This window comes from Octopus sinensis, linkage group LG2 (assembly GCF_006345805.1).
Source record: "Octopus sinensis linkage group LG2, ASM634580v1, whole genome shotgun sequence".
Taxonomy (NCBI): Eukaryota; Metazoa; Mollusca; class Cephalopoda; order Octopoda; family Octopodidae; genus Octopus; species Octopus sinensis.
This window is the reverse complement of record NC_042998.1, coordinates 204,766,859-204,786,144: the sequence shown is the minus strand read 5'-3', so window position 1 is coordinate 204,786,144 and position 19,286 is coordinate 204,766,859. Positions and strand designations below refer to the sequence as shown.

Sequence of the window (19,286 nt, the reverse complement as noted above, 5' to 3'; positions counted from 1 at the left end):
GTTGGACGGTTCAACTGGAAGCCAGAAGGCTGCACCAGGCTTCTGGCTTTCCAGACCCCTTCAGTTTAATGGTTAATCGTTGATACATATGGCTTCACATAAAAACGTGTGTATATATGTGCATATAGTGTAGATAGATAAATGATAGAAAATGGAATGAACATTTTTTATTTACACTGTACAATGACATTAGGTGGCCAATAACTATGGACAAGCTTTGCCTAGCATTTTACGTTTCTATCTAAATCATATTTAACTGGGTGCGCGTGTGTGTATAGATAGATAGATAAACAGACCGATATATATATTTAACTGGGTGTGTATATATAGATAGATAGACAGACCGATATATAGCAATATAGGGTACTATATTAGATTATCTTGGATTTTTTTGGAAACCCTTGCAACATAAAATACCCTTTTAACAATAAAGGAAAATGAAAAAAAATCATTAATTTTGGGGACAAATTTGGAAGCTGGATAGAGTAATACAAGAGAGATATGGTAGCTCCCGGTCGTTGTGAAACATGGATATTAGTTACCAATCATTTAGTTAATTGGTTGACTAATAACAGAAATGAAAGAGAACCAATGTATGGTTCTTATTCCCATAATGACCCTCCCAAGATACAAGGAATTTTCTTTTCTTCCATAAATATAATCAATTTTGTGTGTGTGTGTGTGTGTGTGTGAAAATGTTGAACGGTGCAATGGTTTAAAATTAGGAGTATAATAGCAAGAAAAATATTCAGGGCATACCTTAACAAAAATATTCAGGGGATACCATCATCATCAGGAAAATATTCAGGGTATACCCCATTGAAAATATTCAGGGGATACCCTAGCGAAAATATTTAAGGGATACCTTAACGAAAATATTCAGTCATTTATGGACTACTGAATAATTTGTTTCTATTTACAGTAGTTTTGAAGTTAGCCAATGGTGGTGGGCTAAATGTCTCGTCTTGAGCAGGAACAGGAGCTGGATCCAATGGTTTAGTAACCTTAGGTACCAGAGGTGATGGTTTAGTAACAACTGGTATCTCTGCAGTTGAATGTTCCAGAAGTGGTGTGACATTCTCTTTGAAGTTTTCTTTCAATGGACGTCTTGGAGTAAAAGATTCATGTGGAGATTTGGCAGATCTTGAAGTGAGAGACTGATGAGGTAACTTGAAACATCTTCGACACACTGGTTCATAGTGCTTGGAGAAGCCGGAATGGTCTTCTTGAACCTGGAACCAGTAATTAATAAAGTAATTACGATAACTAATTAGTTAATTGGGGCACCTCCAAATTAGCCTCATTTAGTTAAGGGACATCAAGCTGGTGAATCCTGTTACATCTTACCAAATTTGGTCTTAATTCTCTCAGGTTAACCAAAGACCCCCTTGAATCCATGACACAAAGTGTCTTTCTTTTAAAACATTCATCATGGTGCCACGTAAAAAGTGCTGGGGTTGGTGTCACAAAAACAAAACACAAACATACTGATGCTGTTGCCATGTAAAAAGCATCCCATCCACACGGAAGTGTTTGGGGGTGAGGAAAAGCATCCAGTTGTAGGAAAAATGCCAAACAGACGATGGAACCTAGTGTAGCTCCTGTCAAACCATCCAACCCATGCCAGCAGGGAAAACAGACAGAAAGAAGTATTCAACCTGCACGTGTCGTAGAACAGAAAATGCGACCTGTTTGCGTAAAAAAGGCAGCAGCTTGGCCGGGAATGCCTTCCTCGTCTCTGAGCTACAAACCTTCAGTTCAAGTTACACCAATCACTCTTTGGGTAAATGGTTAAAGAACAAAACAAAGAAACTGAGGACAGAATCGCAGAAAAGCGAACTGGAGGAGACTTAGAGGTCAGCCATTAGTGAGATGGTCAGATTAGGTTTTGGTTGAGAATCTATCTGGAACATTTGCTAAGGAACTTCTGGAAGGGCAAGTTTGAGAACTCTGTGCCTACAACCTACACCAGAATAAGGGGGCAATGAAAACGGAAGTTTTTAATAAGGATGTAAAAATCATTTACTACAAACAAATATGGTAAAGGCACTGATAACAAAAGCATTCTTTGATGCCAAACTAATTCTTCAGTGGGTCACATACTAGAGGTAAAAAAAATATCAGGAAACCTGAACAAAAATAATTTAGGAAAATTCTTTAACTTTATGAAAATAAAAAATTTGTGACTGTGTGGTAAGAAGCTAGCTTTCCACCCACAGAGTTTTGAGTTCAGGCCCACTGCATGGTATTTTGGGCAAGTGTCTTCTACTATAGCCTCAGGCCATACAAAAGGCTTGTGAGTAGATTTGGGAACTGTAAACTGAAAGAAGCCCATCGTGTGTGTCCGTGTGTCCTTGTTTGTCTCCCACCAGTGCTTGACAACCAGTGTTGGTGTGTTTACATTCCTGTAACTTAGCAGTTCAGCAAAAAAGACTGATAGAATGAGTACCAGACTTTAAAAAGTACAAGTACTGAAGTTGATTCCTTCAACTAAAATTCCTCTAGGTTGTGCCCCAGCATGGCCACAGTCAGATGACTGAAATGAGTGGAAGAAAAAGAAACATTTTACCTGAGATTCTGAGTCCCGAAAATGAGTGAAAGAGGCATTCTGTGAGCAATAAACGCAGACAGCAGACAGTTTGTCTACCCTTTCAGCATGTGAGATTAAGGATAAGATACCCGGGTAACCCTGTTGAAGTGAAGACAAGAACAGATTAACAAAAGAGATAAGCATCAGCAGTTCAGCTTAAGTTGGTTGATAATCTTACATTAGTGATAAAAGATGTTTATTATTATTATCATGTGCTGGTGGCACGTAAAAAGCACCAACTGATCGTGGCCGCTGCCAGCCTCCTCTGGCACCTGTGCCGGTGGCACGTAAAAAGCACCCGCTACACTCACGGAGTGGTTGGCGTCAGGAAGGGCATCTAGCTGTAGAAACAGTCAGATCAGACGGGAGCCTGGTGCAGCCTCCTGGCTTCCCAGACCCTGGCCGAACTGTCCAACCCATGCTAGCATGGAAACCGGACGTTAAACGATGATTATTATTATTATTATTATTGTGAGTAGTTCCACTCTCTGAGCGAGGGTGGAAGTACTCACAAGTAAATGTACCACACTGCATAATCCCTTTCTTATTCACATGTTCTCTTTGCAGACCTCCTTGATATAAAACAAAGGGTTTAGTTTTGCAAACCCCAATTCTATTTGATTTCCAATTAAACTGGATCTCAATGAAATATGCTGGCCCAAGATAACAGCACTAACTGGCTCACTACATGGACATGTGTTCAAACCTTACTAGAGACACAATGGCTAACCTGGCAGGTGTGAGTGAGTTCAATATTTACAAAAGGAATTATAGTTTTGTAATCCTGTACAAGACATAAGACACAGTCTGTGTGGCTGTGCGAAGGACCCATACCTAAAATGTACAGAAGACATCCACAAGGGGAGACAACTGTTTCAATAACATACAAATGAAGAAATTTACAAAAAAAAAACAAAAAAACCCATTCCATTGTTAGTTCTGCTAGCTTGAAGAAACCATCATCATTTAACATGTTTTCAATGCTGGCATGGGTTGGACGGTTCAACAGGAGCTGCACCAGGCCCCAGTCATCTATTGTGGCAAGATTTCTATGGCTGGATGCCCTTCCTGATACCAACCACTTTACAGGGTGGACTGGATGCTTTATACATGGCACCAGCAGTAATAAACATCCAAACCTGATCTCTGGTGGTTTAACAACAACTTACCCCTCCAACCTGTCTCAGAGACCCTGAAAACAGTCATGGCAGCTGTGCCCCCTGACTTCAGGTTATTGAAAGTAAAAAAAAAAACCCCACCAAACTACTGTTAGCTCCCCCATTTTAGTAATAAGAAGAGATCTAAGTGCAGCTGTTACCTTCTTCAGGTGGGTAGAGTCACGTCCGGCAACGATTACAGTTTTACCTTTGTCAGCCAAGTCATTGGAAAAAGATGCAACGGCGTCATACTGGAATTAAAAAAAGAGCAATGAGAGAGAGAGAGAGAGAGAGAGTAGGAAGAAGAGAAGAGAGAGAGGAGGAAGTTGGAGGAAAGGATAGAGAGAGAGAGGGGTGGGGAGAGATGAGAATAGAAACACCCAATATTGACAGACAATCTGGAAATTATGGTCAGGATTTGAACTCAAAACAAAAAGATGTTATTAAAAGCTACAATACATTTTATTCCCCATGCGACAATCCACCCATGCCATCACAAGCTAAAACCTCCTTCAATCACATCATTATCATTTTAATGTCCAGCTCTCTATGTCTGCATAATTCAGACAAAGTCTGTGGAGATTTTTAGCAGCCGGATGCCCTTCCTGTCACCAACATTCATTTGTTTCCAAGGGAGCTAAAAGTTGCCAAAGGAGTGCATGCGTGATGTGTATGGACATGTCAGTGTATATATATGTGTGTATATATATATATATATATATATATATACACACCATCCAAGCATGATCATTGCCAGAGCAGCCAACTGGCTTCCATGCCAGTGGCACATAAAAGGGCACCATTCGAGCGTGATCGTTACCAACATTGCCTTACTGACACCTGTGCCGGTGGCATGTGTAAAGAGATTCGAGCAAGGTCGTCGCCAGTACCGCCTGACTGGCACATAAAAGCACTCACTACACTCTCGGAATGGTTGGCGTTAGAAGACCATCCAGCTGTAGAAACTCTGCCAGATAAGAATGGAGTCTGGTGCAGCCATCAGTCAAATTGTCCCACCCATGCTACATGGAAAGCGGACGTTAAACGATGATGATGATATACAGACAAACACATTATCATCATCATTTAAGGTCCATGCTGGCATGCTGCACCAGGATCCAGTCTGATCTGGTGTGGTTTTCTATGGCTGGATGCCCTTCTTAATGCCAGAGTAATGGGTGCCTTTACATGCCATTTGCGTGGCACCAGTATCTGCCGTGACAGATTTTGCTTGGCTTGATGGGTCTTATACATATATATGCAAGTAGTTGATAGCATCCGTTGCCTGGGTGACAAGTCGGTGGCAGGAGTGGATGCTCCGAAAGTGTAGCTGCAAGAATAAGAATAGCCTGGGCAAAGTTCAGAGACCTCTCACTCAGAGTAAAAGGTAGACTGTATGACGCATGTGTGTGAACAGCCCTGCTACGTGGCAGTGAAACATCGGCTGTGATTGCTGAGGACATGCGTGGGCTTGCAAGGAGTGAAGCCGATATGCTCCACTGGATGTGTGACGTCAGTGTGCATGCAAGACGGAGTGTGGGCACCCTGAGAGAGGGCTTGTACTTGGGAAGTATCAAATGTGGTGTGCAGGAGAGACAACTACGCTAGTGTGGTCATTTGTTGCTAATGGATGGGGACGGCTGTGTGAAGGAGTGTCACACCCTAGCGGTTGAGGGAGCCTGTGGAAGAGGTGGACCCTGCAGGACGGGGGATGCGATGGTGGAGTGTGATCTTCAGGCGTTGGGCCTAACTGAGGGAATGACGAGTGACCGAGGCCTTTGAAGGTGTACTGTGCTTGAGAGGATCTGGTGGGCCAGGCTGGACCGTAACTGTGGCTTATGCCGGTGCAGCATAACCAGCCCATTCAAGAGTGCCCTTCAATCATTAGACAGTGAACTGCGCTTGTGAGGACCTATTGAGGCGAGGCCGATGTCGTGGCTGATGGCAGTGCCGCCTGATTGGCACCCATGCCAGTGGCTCGTTAAAAGCACCATTTGAGCATGATCATTGTCAGTGCCAGCTGACTGGTTCCCATGCCAGTGGCTCGTTAAAAGCAGCATTCAAGAGTGGTCGATGCCAGGCCTGCCTGACTGGCTCCTGTGCTGGTGGCACATAAAAAAGCACTCACTAGACTCTCAGAGTGGTTGGTGTTAGGAACGGCATCCAGCTGTAGAAATTTTGCCAGATCAGATTGGAGCCTGGTGCAGCCGTCTGGCTTGCCAGCCCCCAGTCAAACCGTCCAACCCATGCCAGCATAGAAAGCAGACGTTAAACGGCGATGACAATATATATATATATATATACACACACAGACACACATACTTTGATAGGTTTCAGCCAATATTGGCCTAGGCCATATCTAACTTAATAGCACCACCTGGTGAAATCTTTTCGTCATATATGGAGCACCATGGCCCACTAGCAAAGAGTTATTATTGTTGGGTCATATACCTAATTCGTTGAATGTGCCACTGAGGAAAGGGCAATTACGCCTAAAATATGCATATACACCCATCACCTAGCTTTCTGTCTTCAATCACATTATTTACATGGACGTATTCATATATGAAACATAGTAATTTGCGATGCTGGCTCTGAATTCTATAGAAAATGTCCAGAGATAAACTTAGAAATGCACATTATATAGCCTGTGTGTATGCCTATGTATTGTGATGACAGTACGTGATTCCTGTATAACAAGACACACAAAATCCATATTGCTCTTTTCTTCCTTCATAAAAGCAGCACAACACAAAACAAGATTTTCTTCCTGACATATTGCCAACATATATTTTCAATAATTACTCATTCAGGGTCTGACCTAGGGTTAAGCAGCAAGCAAGTGGTTTCACCCAACAATCATTCCTACTTACACAATGTCCATCGTCAATACCAATCACGTCGTATTGATCAGCAAGTTCCAAGTAAGTCTCCAGTGGTTTTCTTTTCGTCTGATCAATCAGTCTGAAAGTGGAAAAGAACAGTTTCGCTGTGTCACGATAAAAGACAAATAAGAATGGGGGGCAAAAGCGACAGGCTGAGTCTGGACAGAAAGGAGGGGGGGGTTAAGGGAATGATGACGATGATGACAACATACCACATGTGGCAGAAAACCCATCAAACCCATGCAAACAAGGTACATAAAAAAAAAAAACCGGGTGGATGATGTTAAAGCTGGTTAATTACCTTTCCGAGTCCTGTTCTATGAGAAAGCAGCGATATTGAGCAATCTTGTACCTTTGAATGCGAAGATTCAGTTCAGTTCTGAAAATAGAAAAAAAAAAAAAGTGAATAAATACTGCTTTAATATACACATAGAGGAATATATGCATATCTACACATCTTCCTTCACACACTTATGGGGCACCACCCCCTCTGTCCTTTCTCTAATATTATTACTACCCCACACTGTTCCCTGAAGCCAAGCCCTCCCTCTGTCTCTCTCCCATCTTCCTTGTCCTGCTGAAGTAGCCAAATATTTCCTCTCTAGTAAGAGGGTTACCTCTGTCCCACTATTGTACTCTAATCTCTGTTTCATTCCTTCTCTCTCCTGAGAGGTCCTTGTCTTGTGAGCTCATGAGTGTTGGCACCACACAAAAAGCTCCCAAGCTGGTGTGACATAAAAAGCACCCAGTGTACTTTGTAATGTGGTTGTCAGTAGGAAGGGCATCCAGGCATAGCAACCATGCCAAAACAGACAATGGGAGCACGATACAGCTCTCTGACCTTACCAGCTCCTGTCAAGCCATCCAACCCATGCCAGCATAGACAACAGATGTTAAATGGTGATACACACACACACACATATATAATGTGATTTTCATCACTGTTTTAATGCCCACTTTTCCATGCTTGCATGGGTCAGATGGAGTTTATTGAGGCAGATTTCCTATGGCTGGATGCCCTTCCTGTTGCTAGCCCTCACCAGTTACCAAGCAAGGAAATACATCCCACATGGCCAAACATGTTTTCCACAGAATGTTGGAGATGAATCACATTCATTTACAACAATTGTCTAATGTGAAAACGTGGAGAAAAACACACACAACCAGCTTCTTTCAGTTTCTGTCTACCGAATCCATTCACAATGTCTTGGTCAGGTTATGTAGTAGAAGGCGCTTGCCCAAGGTGTCACACATTGGGACTGAACTCAAAACCACGTGGTTGGGAAGCAAGCTTCTTACCAGACAGCCACACCTGTGCCTTGCTGTTTATCCCTTTAGCATTTAAACCAGCCAAAAGTATTCTGCCTGTTTTATGTTCAAACTGGCCACATCTGGTCTTTCACACCAACTCTACAATATCATTCTAAAAATTAACAGGTACCTCATCAAAATCTCATAGCTACAAGATTAATGCCTGATTAGTTCAAGGCAATGTGGATAAAAATTTTGGCAGAATAATGTGAACACTAAAGGGTTAAACTACATCCCTTGCAATAGTTGGAACTTTTGTTGTCTTAATGGTGTAATGAGAAGACACAAACATGTTTCCAATCTGCTCATCCTTGACTTTGTGAAACATCCATAAAGTCACAGCTACAAGGACAGAGAACCACCAGAACTGGAGAACAGTGAAATGAAGGGCCATGCTCAAGGTGTCACCTAGTCGGGGGGAAATGAACAAGCCAAATCTTGTGTTGATGGAGCCAATAAGGGCCATACACCTTTGCATGCTAAATGGAGAGAAATAATTATGGTGGATGTATTTTATGGAGTGGTAATCCATAATTATACAGTAAGGTAGAGATGTGGTTAAAGAATTAATTTCCCAACCATGGCTCAGTCCTGCTGCAGGGTGTGTGGAACAAGTGTCGTGTGTCCTAAGCTGACTGAAAAGCCTTGTTTGTGGATTTGGCAGACGGAACTGAAAAAGCTCATTGTGTGTGTGTGTCCTTGTAACTTAGCAGTTTGGCAAAAGAGACTAATAGAATAAGTACCAAAGTTAAGAAAACAAATAAAAGTAAATACTGGGGCTGATTTGTTTGACTAAACCCTTCAAGGCAGTGCCCCAGCATGGCCACAGTCCAATGACTGAAACAAGTAAAAGATAAAAGGTATGTGCATGTCTGTGAGTTGGGGGTCTTCTTCTCTCGACCCCACGTGATGGCTGTAAATGAACATCACCATCATACAAGCGAGGTTGTTCATTTCCAGCCTTCTGTGGAAGGGCAGCCAAACGCTGAAAATCTGCCTTGACAAATTCTGTCTGTGGATGTTAAGTGAGGATAAAGAAAAGACAACATTAGCTCAATAACTAAAATAATTCTAATTGTTTCAGTAAATAATGGGAGACAACTTTAGGCATACTTCAATCTAATTAGACTTCCTTAGCAAAACAAATTTCACTGTAATAGAGATGAGAGAGTCAGGAGGTAAATGTTTCAAACCACTGCTAAAATCATCATCATCATCGTTTAACGTCTGCTTTCCATGCTAGCATGGGTTGGACAATTTGACTGAGGTCTGGCGAACCAGACTCCAATCTGATATGGCAGAGTTTCTACAGCGGGATGCCCTTCCTAACGCCAACCACTCCGAGAGTGTAGTGGGTGCTTTTACGTGCCACCAGCACGAGGGCCAGTTAGGTGGTACTGGCAACGGTCACGCTCAAATGGTGCTTTTTATGTGCCACCTGCACAGGAGCCAGTCCAGTGGCACTGGCAACAACATCGCTCAAATGTTTCACATGCCACCAGCACAAGTGCTAGTAAGGTGACGTGGCAATGATCACGCTCGAATGGTGTGTTTAACGTGCCATCGGCATGGAGGCCAGCTTGTTGCTCTGGGAACGATCTCACTCGTATGGTACTCTTAGCGCTCCACTAGCAACGGATGCCAGTCACCGAGTTTGATAAACAAGATATTTCATTATATTCTTCAGTATTTTTGAAATGAATTGAAACAATGTGTTTCTCAAGAAAAGTGTTAAAAAGCATGGCCACAGCTCGTGGGCTGAAACTAGATAAAATAAAAAAATAGACCTGGTTGTAATCACAACCAACATTCCCTTTCAGAGTCACAAAATATTCCATGAATTATGAATAATCGCCAACCACCAAACAGACACACACGCCTACTAGTCACATGATGAGGGCCGTTTCCCAGGTAAACAGATTAATGTTGCAACAGCTACACACACACACACAATATTCCCTCTGACAGACAAACATTTATAGACCTATTTCTTTACTACCCACAAGGGGCTAAACACAGAGGGGACAAACAAATGGATTAAGTCGATTACATCGACCCCAGTGCATAATTGGTACTTATTTAATCGACCTTTATAGACCACCAACAGTACAACTATTTGTCTACTAGTATGTTGTATTGTATCTTCTGCTGAGGAAGAAAAAGAGAAAGAAGAGGAGGAGAGGATTAGCTGTCCAATGTAACAAACTGATGCAAAAGATGTGACCAAGGGACGTGATGAAGCTCAGAATGAAATCAATGTTGTTGTTGAACTTACGTTTTTCCGCTCAACTTGGGACCAATTATCACCTGAAAAACACCAGATTCAATTAATACAAAAATGATGAACTGGTAAGAAATATAAAATCTATAATATAAATTGAACGTGGGCAATCGTTGAATTCTTTCTTGTCTTGAGGTTCACAGCCAAACGGCTGGGTGGATTCGCGTGAAAAATGGCACACATGTGGAGATGGGTGCATAGATTGGAATACAGTTTGTATTTTTTTCCTAACTCCCATACTTACCAAGAGAATTGATTAAGACTGTTTCTAATGGAATTTCCCTCTTTCTTCTGCCACTAAAACAACCAGTTGCTTAGAAGCTGTTTTCTGACGGGGTGGGGTTAGGAAATTTTCATATAGTTGGAGGCTCCAATTGAAACAGGGGACCCGAAATGATAAGGTTGACAAACGCTGTTATAGATTATGCCTAACCGCAAATGATCACAGCCGCATCATCCAAACAGACCGGGTGAAACTGGGCTTAGCTGCTAGTGACATATAAAAAAGCAATATAGAGAAATACAGAGTGAAAATATATATAATCATCATCGTTTAACATCTGTTTTCCATGCTGGCATGGGTTGGATGGTTCGACTGGGATCTGGGAAGCCTGGAGGCTGCACCAGGCTCCAATCTGATCTGGCAAGGTTTCTACAGCTGGATGCTCTTCTTAACACTAACCACTCTGAGACTGTAGTGGGTGCTTTTTATGTGTCACCAGCACAGAAGCCTGTCGGGCAGCACTGGCATCGGCCATGTTCAGATGGTGCTTTCTATGTATTACTGACATAGGAGCCAGACAGGGCAGGAGGGCTGGCATCGACCATGTTCAGATGATGCCTCTTACGTGCTACTGGCACAGGGAGCCATTCAGGCAGCACTGGCAACGACCCACGCATGAATGGTGCTTATTGCGTGCCACCAGCACGGGATCCAGTCAGATGACACTGGCATCAGCCACAACTAGAATTTCCAATTTTCATTTTGAATTGATTGATATTCTAATTTTGATTTTTGATTGGCGAGGTCATTGCCGGTGCCACTGGACTGTCTCCTGTGCAGGTGGCACATAAAAAGCACCATTTGAGCATGGCCGTTGCTAGTACCACCCAACTGGCCCTCGTGCTGCTGGCACGTAAAAAGCACCCACTACACTCTCGGAGTGGTTGGCGTTAGGAAGGGCATCCAGCTGTAGAAAACAATACAGATCAGACTGAAACCTGATGCAGCCATCTGGTTAACCAGACCTCAGCCAAACCGTCCAACCCATGCTAGCACGGAAAGCAGACGTTAAATGATGACGATGAATGACGGGAGACCGAGACCTTTGGGGATATGCTGTGATTGAGAGGACCCAGCAACTAAAGTGAGATTACCGCCACACATGTCCGGCCCAGTTACGAGGACCCCTAATGCGTTTGTGTGATATGATATGCTTGAGAAGACCTGTTGAGTCAAGTAAAACCAATATCATAGCTGTGGCCAGTGCCTCCTGACTAGCTCCCCGTGCCAATGGCATGTAAAAAGCACCATCGAACGTGATCAAAGCCAGGCCTACCCAACTGGCTCCTGTGCTGCTGGAGCATAAAAAACATCCACTCTCAGAGTGGTGTGCGTATTCTTTACCTTCGCCATATATAGATAGATATGAATAAACGGATAGGGATAGACAGACAAATAAATAGTTAAAAATTTAAAATTGGAGATGGGGTGAAATTTGAGGCCCTTATTAAACTTTATAACAGTAATTATTAAACATATTAACGTTTGTTTCTCATAGAATGGTTTACATTTACGGAGATGTATTTGCATAGCAAGTGACTTGACCCGAGTTCGTGTGCTGAAACATATCTAATTTATATTTACGGTTATTTAAGGCAAACACAAGTAAAACGCAAATCCTTTCCACTCTAATGTTTTTATCGATATTTAATTTCGATTTGTAGATGTTTGTCGATTTGCTACGATCTCTTTAAGGTAAACAAAATCAATGGGGCGGGTTTTTTTTTTTTTTTTTTTTTTGCATATTCGTAATGTCTAATATCTAAAGCTTAGGTATTCGAAAACCCTTTTTCAAAGAGAGGTGCGATAGATAGATAGATAGATAGATAGATAGATAGATAGATAGATAGATAGATAGAAAGAGAGATAGACAGACAGGTAGGTGGTTGACGGGGTTTCTTAACACCAACAACATTAACCTGTAGAAATATAGTTTTTATATCAAAATTAGATATTTAGTTTTTCCTATATATTTCTGTCTCTTCCGAGATATATTTTCATGAAGTCGGTGTTCAGACTTGCTTCAGAACAATTTCGGTTTTGACAAATAATTTATTAATTATAAGATATAGAGGAAGAAAAAGAATTTTAATTGAACTTATTCGAGCATTTTTATGTTTATAATAGGTTTTTCTTACGTAAAAGTCTCATTCGCCTAAGCAGATTATTTCCAAGCATTGAAATTAATGTCATCGTGGCAAAGTTTGAAAAGTTCGTTACAAATTATTTTTTCGACATTAAAAACTTTGGGTTAAGTTTGGATAAAACAGTTTAGTAAAATATAAATAATTTACCTGAATTTCCCCTCTTTTGCTCTGATTTCCTTCCAAAGAGAGCATTTTGAGCAAAACGGTTCTGGACGTTTAATGAGGAAGAGGCGGAAGAAGCACCGACTTTTTTGAAACTGATTTTTAATTACCCGCCAAACGAATTGAACTTTGACCCGGATTGTTTTTAAGCTGAAATTAGCGCTCGCTTCAGAACACGCACTTATAAAAATTCGTTTCTGTGTTTTTAATTTTTATTTATAACATTAAAAAATAACACTGATATTACAACAACATTCTTAAAGTCTGGGTTGCTCAAATACGAAACTTTTACTGTGGAGTATGTATTTTGTTGACAACGAACATTCGCTTCCTTAGCAACAAGATGGCAGATGAGGTATTGTTATTTAAAATATTGCTTTTGAATGTATTACATATTTTACAAAGATATAATATACAGAAAATATGGATGTATACATAGATATTATTTAAAATAAAGCTACGCGTTGTGTTAGCGAGTTTTTTTTTATTCATTGACATTTCGATTTTCTTTCTTCGATTTTGATGTTCTAACAAAACCCCCCACGGCATCGCCACCATTACACAGCTCCCCCACTCTCTCTCTCTCTCTCTCTCTCTTTTTTCTCAACATATTTATACTTTATTCGTGCACACTGATGTTGCACATTCAGCAGAAAATACTAGCTTCATTTCTTTTTTGTCTTTGGAAGACATCTGCATCCAGGGGCCCCTGCAGCATTGCAGTTTGTACACAGGCTGCAGATAAGAGGGGCAAATATAAAGGATGAAATCCCGTGTTTCTTCACTTTTTAAAACGATCAGCGTTTTATGAAATAATAAATAAGGAGACCATTGATGGTCCTAATTGCTAAAAAAGGGTCAATTAAAATTGAGGGTAAAAGGGGGGGGGCGAGATAGAAGAGATAGAATGGCTGAAGGCAGGAAATAAGTAGAAAGAAAAACAAGTTTTAAAATATTGAATGTAAATTTGTGCCCAATTTTTAAAATTCTTATGCTTGTTTTTTTTTTTTTAGGCAAAAGATGTTAGTGAAGGAATGTCTGAGACTGATCCTTCTCATGACCAAAATGAAGAACACACAGAATCTAAACAGAAGGAAGTTGGAGAAGAAGGTCATGCAGAACCTTCTGCCCCAGGTGGGACCCATTTTCATGTTCCTTAATATTTTAATCCAGATATGAAAGACAATGTTACTTATTTGACCATTGTGGGGCTGAGATGGATTTACTGGAAGGAGTGGAATGAGGGGGGTCATGGGAGCAGAAGGACAACTGGCATGAGCTTCTTTTGTTTGGGTTGGGGGGAGGGGGGCAGATGTTGTTAGGTTTTAGCCAGAGGTCCAGGTGGGTAGGGCTCTCACAAATATATCCCAGCTGGAAAAGATCAATGCTACAAAAGGACCGTACCACAACCGTTTCATCAGACTGGTAGAATCAATAAAATTGGTTGTTACCTTGAAGTTCTGCAGAATGGTGTCTTTGGGGGAAATGCATGAAAGAAAATGATAAATTATTATTATTATTATTAGTTTGTCCAATAATATCACCTGAGAAAAGGTGGGGCATGGTGTGTCCAGCTGTGGTCAGTCAGTCCAATGCATACTCAGATGGCTCTGCCACAGGTCAGGCATTGGTGGTCTGCTGGGGCTGGAGACAAAGAGTTGACTCTGGACTTGTGCAGTTCAGGTTTTCATTGTGCTTCTGCAATCCTGTTCAACAGGAAATACAAGAAGAAACACATCTTCCACCCACTTCATCAACCAATCACCAATTTTCCATTACATCTTATCCTTGAGAATTCCTTGACAATCATCATCGTTTAACGTCCGCTTTCCATGCTAGCATGGGTTGGACGGTTTGACTGAGGGCTGGCGAACCAGAAGGCTGCACCAGGCTCCAGTCTTGATCTGGCAGAGTTTCTACAGCTGGATGCCCTTCCTAACGCCAACCACTCCGAGAGTGTAGTGGGTGCTTTTACATGCCACCGGCACAGGGGCCAGTCAGGCAGTACTGGCAACGACCTCGCTCGAATTAAAATATTTTCCTTGGTTTGTTGACATGCTTTGTTGACTTTTGGCCTGGTTTCATAATATGATTGATCTGCAATAGATTTGTGTATTTGTAAAAAAACAAAGGACATTAGGGGTCTTAGGTATAATTGGCAAGGACTAACCATCAAATAAAATAATAAAATAAGTATATAAAGATAAGCATATAAAAATAAGTGTCTAAAAAAGTTTTAAAAATTTCTCTCAGTAATTCTTTCCCTTAAGAGAAATTTCTTCCCCCACTTTTATTTCTCAGCAAACCCTATTTATCTCTGCCTGTTACACTAAAAACAACTGCAGGTGGCAGCAGCAGTGTTCACCAGTCAAATTTCACGCAAATGTATAGAAAGTTTTGCTATTTCTGGCCGTAGAACGGACCAAGTGACAGAACAGCTGATACAGGGAGTCTGAGATAGTTCTATGGGTTGTGGTGGCATCTGTGATCTCTGTCTGGGTTTCTGAGACGGTGGTCTTCTGACCAAAGACTTGGTTTCAATGCTTGCACCTCAACAGACACCAATGAAGGTATCCAAGGAAACAGGGTGGTGGTGGAGAGGCATTAAACTGGGTGGGAACTACAAGGTCTGCTCATTTCCAAATGTTTCTCTCCAGACTTGGATGAGAGTTGTGTAGAGAATGCAATGTTGTGATTGAGGAGGGATGGTCATGGAAAGCAGACCGTTTTTTGTTTTATGAGAAATAATCTTAGAAAATGGACAAAAGATGAAGTAAGAAGAATAATAGATCTTAGTATGATCTGTAATATGGACAGTGTAAGTTTACATGGTGAAGGTGGTGGTGGTGGTGGTGGTGGTGGTGGTGGTGGTGGTGGTGGTGCTGGTGGTGGTGGTGGTTGGTGGTGGTGGTGGTGGTGGTGGCAGTAGTGGTGGTGGTGGTGGTGGTGGTGGTGGTGGTGGTGGTGGTGATGATTATGATTTTTTTTTTCTTCTTTTCTTTCATTTTAGTTGCTGCAGAGTCGAAGCCTGACCACACAGAAGCTGAAGAAATGGCTTCTGATGCTGCAAATGTCAAAGAAATTAAAGATGAGGATGTGAGCGGCACAGTGGATGGTGCTGCTGTTCATGGTACCCCTGCTGAAGGTGCTGAAGATGATGGTGGCGGTGGTGGTGGTGGTGGTGGTGTGACGGAGGATGTTGGTGGTGGTGGTGGTGGTGGTCATGTTGATGAGAAAACTGATGACCAATTGGTAAGTCAAGATGGAGAAAGAAAAAAGTCGGAGGCCAAAGTTGAAGCAGGTGAGGCAGAGGAGGCAGGAGAACAACCAGACGAGCCAAAAACGACCAGCCATGTAGAGAAGGAGGAGGAGGAGGCAAAAGGCACAGAAATGACTGAAGTCCAAACTGATGAAAAACAAGTTAAAGGTAAGGAGGGGGAGGAGGAGGTAATGGCTTAGAGTCATCAAAAAGCATTCCGCTCTTTGGGGTGGCCAGTGTTAGGAAGGGCATCCAGCTGTAAAAACCCTGCCAAAATAGACAGTCTTCTTCCTTGCCTGTTCCTGTCAAACTGTCCAACCCATGCCAGGTTGGAAAACAGACGTTAGATAATGATGATGATATATATATATATATATATATAAGATAAGGATAAAAAGCACCACCCGAACGTGGCCATTGCCAGCGCCGCCTTGGCTGGCTTCCGTGCCGGTGGCACGTTGAAAGCTCCAACCGACCGTGGCCGATGCCGGACCCTCCTGGCACCTGTGCAGGTGGCACGTAAAAAGCACCCACTACACTCGCGGAGTGGTTGGCATTAGGAAGGACATCCAGCTGTAGAAACTCTGTCAGAGTTTCTACAGACTGGAGCCTGGTGCAGCCCCTGGCTTCCCAGAGCCCGGTCGAACCGTCCAACCCGTGCTAGCGCGGAAAACGGGCGTTAAACGATGATGATGAAGAATATAATCATAAAATGACTACATCAGTGTCCTAGCACTTAAAAATGACTGTAGAGGTAACATTAATTTTTTTTATGTATATAATTATAGTTAAGGGCTACTGGAAATGGCCAGCATCAATGTAGGTATTTGACACCTATTTCTAGCATTAGCACTGGTCATTTCCAGTTGCCCTTAACTATAATTATATCTTTATAATTATATATGTATAAATTTATATACCATCATCATCATCATCGTTTAACGTCCGTTTTCCATGCTAGCACGATATATATATAAATCAATAAATGGTGGGGGGGGTGTTGACCGCACGTGGAGAAATGATAGGCGAGGAAAAATGATAGAAAGGCAGAATGCTAAATTGAAGGTAAATTTTAATAAAAATGGGTGTCTGGAAAATTCCTCCTCTTCAGCAGCAGCTGCTTCAGCTTCAAGACTTTCAATGACTTTCAAATCCAGCCTGGCCAATTCTAGCAAGGCATGACCACAAGAGAAGTAGGCAGCTGCACATTCAAATGCCATCTCCCCATAGCACTTGGCCAGAATTTGACAAGATTCTTCAAATTGAGTAACAGCCATTGGAACATCTCCACAGATTAGATTTCTTTTACTTTGGCCCATCAAGTTCACAGCTTTTGCCATCACCTCAACTCTTTCTTTACTCGGAGAGTCACTGGCAGCGGAGCTGGAGGGTTCTGCGACAGAAGACATTGCTGGTTGTGCTGGATTCTTTGACACAAACAACTTCCGGCTTCGACTGGGCTTTTGTTCCTCTTTTCCTAATTATCAGCAGGAGGTTTGGTTCGTTCCTACATCTCTCTCTCTCTCTCTCTCCCTCTTCCTTTATTCTCTGTGGTTTCTCGGGGACTCAAACACAATCCAGTCTCCGGTTCCCTTTTATATATATATATATATATATAAATAAGGATAAGTTCATTAATTTAAAATAAAATAACGATTTTATCAAGTGGTCAGCATGGAAAAAATAACCCTCAAAGGTAATAATTATTAAAATTATAAATTAGGGTATCTACGAGATACCACCATGCTGAAGATAGCAGCCATGATCTGACTCTAAAACCACCTTAATTGTCCATATATCAACACGGAGAGATAACAAAGAGACAAGATGAAACTAGTAAAATATATATGTGTGTATATATATATATATATATATATATATAGTGAGAGAAAGGGAGGAATTTTGATTATCCCCAGGTGGTGAGTTGTATATAAGAAATTAAAGAAGGAAAATGCACACATTTACATAGTTTTAATATAACTTTTGATATATCTTGTATTCTTGTATTGTGTTTGTCAACAAGTTTTGCTTTTGTTGGTTTCGTGGTTGTTATCATTTAAAAACGTATTTCCTTAAGAGAAATTATTTTTGTTGTGTGTGGAGTTTATGAATGAATGATTCAATAAGTAGAAAAATCTAAGGGGGTGTAATTGATTATCATCATTATTGTGGACAAGGGAGATAATTGTTCATCTTTCGTTAGTGGGGAGGAATATATATATACAAAAATTCAAAAACTAGATTAGTGGGGAGAAATATGTACAGTGATGGCTATATAATCGTGAATTAAAATATGTACGGAGATCAAAGTTGGTTATGTGTGCATATTTAGACATGTTCTGTATATTTCGATGAATAAATTTTCTTTATTTAAACGTTCTTGTTAAGAAATTGTATCTTTGCACCAATAAAAGGGAAAAACTGCGAAATTTGGTTTGATGTTACTTGCACATTTCTCTATATGTTCACTTAAAGGAATTTGTCTGTACTGTGGGAACTGGATCTGCTCTTTTTGTAGAGTGGTTCTCTGTCTCAATGTCATACTCGTCTGTCCTATATAGTGATGTCCACAACCCAAGCTGGTTATTACATAAATTAGATTCTCAGAGGCACAGGTGAAGTTGGTTTTAATCATGAACCTCTCTACTTGTTTGAAAAGGAAATCTGAGCCTTTAAGTAGGTTGGGGCATATTCCACAGTTTGGGTGTCCACATTTTTTAAATGTTGGTTTTGTGGTTGTTATGCAAAGCTTCACATTTGTTAGAAGATCTCTTTAGTGATTTGTGTTGCTTTTTGCATCTGATGAATTTATGTGAAGCTTTACTCTACTTTTTGAATTTTTTTGTGTGTGGCCGAAACAGCTGTAAGATATAGTCTATATTTATATCTATGTGTACTTATATTTATGTTCTATTATATGTATTCTACTTATTGTATAACATTACTATTTTATGTACACTGATTTAACCTGCCTTATTATGTTTGACCTTATAGTTTCTTATGTGGTGGTTTAATAAAGTATGTGATTGAGTATTATCTGGTAATTGATATTTGATTTCGATGTATTTCTCCATTTTCTTATTTTGTACATATATATATATATATATATATATATATATATATATATATATACACCCCCCCTTCACAATAATAGCGATAATCAATTACCTCCCCTTAGACTTTTCTACTTGTTGCAACATCCTTGTTAACA

General features: G+C 41.0%; 2 protein-coding genes across 3 annotated transcripts in view; one reads left to right on the top strand and one right to left on the bottom strand.

The window, feature by feature from the left end:
* Positions 1–152: 152 nt before the first annotated feature.
* Positions 153–12,973, bottom strand: LOC115232498 (thymidine kinase 1). The gene is made up of 7 exons (XM_029802400.2): positions 12,802–12,973; positions 10,219–10,250; positions 6,934–7,011; positions 6,621–6,711; positions 3,909–3,998; positions 2,570–2,689; positions 153–1,232 (listed from the first exon to the last, which is right to left on the bottom strand). The coding sequence occupies exons 1-7, from the start codon at positions 12,844–12,846 to the stop codon at positions 888–890; spliced, it is 801 nt and encodes a 266-aa protein (XP_029658260.1). The 5' UTR covers positions 12,847–12,973; the 3' UTR covers positions 153–887.
* A 130-nt stretch (positions 12,974–13,103) lies between these two features.
* The window catches only part of LOC115227433 (coiled-coil domain-containing protein 96-like), a 32,638-nt gene continuing 26,455 nt past the window's right edge, over positions 13,104–19,286 (top strand). For both annotated transcript variants that reach the window (XM_029798267.2, XM_036500694.1), the window contains exons 1-3: positions 13,104–13,171; positions 13,830–13,950; positions 15,827–16,243. In XM_029798267.2, coding sequence (XP_029654127.1) covers positions 13,160–13,171; positions 13,830–13,950; positions 15,827–16,243 — 550 coding nt within the window. In that variant the 5' untranslated portion in view covers positions 13,104–13,159. The remainder of the gene's footprint in view (positions 13,172–13,829; positions 13,951–15,826; positions 16,244–19,286) is intronic.